Source organism: Osmerus mordax, chromosome 17 (assembly GCF_038355195.1).
Source record: "Osmerus mordax isolate fOsmMor3 chromosome 17, fOsmMor3.pri, whole genome shotgun sequence".
In the NCBI taxonomy this organism is placed as follows: Eukaryota; Metazoa; Chordata; class Actinopteri; order Osmeriformes; family Osmeridae; genus Osmerus; species Osmerus mordax.
This window is the reverse complement of record NC_090066.1, coordinates 848,135-850,084: the sequence shown is the minus strand read 5'-3', so window position 1 is coordinate 850,084 and position 1,950 is coordinate 848,135. Positions and strand designations below refer to the sequence as shown.

At 48.4% G+C, this 1,950-nt stretch overlaps 1 protein-coding gene across 1 annotated transcript in view; it reads left to right on the top strand.

Annotated features, from left to right (window-relative positions):
* Positions 1–238: 238 nt before the first annotated feature.
* Positions 239–1,950, top strand: part of celsr1a (cadherin EGF LAG seven-pass G-type receptor 1a) — a 9,232-nt gene continuing 7,520 nt past the window's right edge. The window contains 3 exon segments of the mRNA XM_067254933.1: positions 239–637; positions 883–957; positions 1,173–1,376. Of these exon segments, the coding sequence (XP_067111034.1) occupies positions 239–637; positions 883–957; positions 1,173–1,376 (678 nt within the window).

Below are 1,950 nucleotides of genomic sequence, written 5' to 3'. Positions count from 1 at the left end.
GGAGAGCACCTAAAGAGTGCTGGTTTCGAGCAGCGTGGAGGTTGGGGCTGGGGTCAGGGTTAACGTCAGCTTGACAGAGGGAGGAGACTGAGGGACTTCACGTGTCAGCCTTGATTTAGGAGCAGACTTGATCTTGAAGGGAAATGGAGATGAGGAACCACCAAAACCCCAAACCAGAGCTGGGGGTGTCCTCCTGTGAGGGCCATCCTCACACAGTATATAAACCCTCACAGACACCATGAAGACACGGCTCACACACTCTGACTCAGGGCGGACCAGTCGCTGCACATCAACACAAACACACACACACCAGAGGAGACCGGCAGGAGTGTTTCAGAAGAACTCCACAGCGAGCTGCAGAGTGTTCAGACAGAGAGACCAGCAGCACCATCTGACACACTTTCAGGAGCTACTGAAGCGTTGGAAGGCGACGACGAAGGTTCTAAAGGTTCTGAAGACCTGTGAGAGGATTCCGGAAGACGAGCGGGTTCTAGGAGAAAGCGAAGAGGTTCTGATGGGTTCTGCCGTGGTGCTGCTGCTGCTGCTGACCTGTGCGGGTGTGGGCAGTGTGCAGGCCAGTCCCATCTACGTCTCCCCGAGCATGGAGACACACATTCAGGCTCTCGAGGAACCTTACGTGAGTAAACACACACACACACACACATGATCAAGCAGAATCACACACACACACACACACACACACACACACACACACACACACACACACACACACATGATCAAGCAGAATCACACACACACACACACACACACACACACACACACACACATGATCAAGCAGAATCACACACACACACACACACACACACACACACATGAGAGCTGAAGTGTGTGTGTGTGTGTGTGTGTGTGTGATTCTTGCAGAATCTGAAGGATCCCTCTCTGATACCCAAACCCATCTTCCTGGTCCTGCTGAAAGACATCAACACCACCCTCCAGGTAACTCCTCCCACATTAACTCCACCCCCTGAGGACCCCCCCCCCCACTCACACACACATCCCCTCACTTCCGGTAAAACAGTTGTGGTCGATTTGGTCCGGTTAAAAATCTTAATTGTTAAAACAGAATTCACACAAAGGCTCCTCCAACAATCCCACCAATTGATTAATTGACTAATGAGCTAATTGGTTAATTGATTTCCAACCCCTCGCAGAGACACCAGCAGATGTTGCTGCTGAATGCTACGTTGTCCGTGTACGTCAAGATGCTCTCCTCCATGCTGGCCGACCCCGGCAATCAAACCCAGCACACCCACCTGGAGCTTCTGCGGGATCAGGTGCTACACCTGAAGAAGCATGTGTTCCAGAGTGAGAACCCCCGACTGCACACCTTGCTGCACAAGCTGGACGCAGTCCAGGTGAGTGACCGCAACACACCACAAGCTCACAGCACCACAACAATAATAATAATAAATTATAGTAATAGGAACCTGCATTTATATAGCACCTTTCTTTCTTACACCCGAAAGGCTTTACATAGGAACATAACAAAAATTATGTGAACGTGAATATATTGATTATACATTGATACACTATACACAAATACGCTAGAGAAGTTCGAAGTAATGTTGAACTTAATTCATCTTACGGCTAAATGTGTAAACCTGTCAGCCATTTTAAAGAAACTGTGTGTGTACAGGTAGAGTACATTACTAATGTGTGTGTGTGTGTGTGTGTGTACAGGCAGAGTACATTACTAATGTGTGTGTGTGTGTGTGTGTGTACAGGCAGAGTACATTACTAATGTGTGTGTGTGTGTACAGGCAGAGTACATTACTAATGTGTGTGTGTGTGTGTGTGTGTACAGGCAGAGTACATTACTAATGTGTGTGTGTGTGCAGGTGGAGGACAAATTGGTCCAGAGAAAAGCTCTGAATGAGCTGAAGGAAGTGTTCCAAGTCGCCTCAGAGATTGGTTCAAAACGTCGCAAAT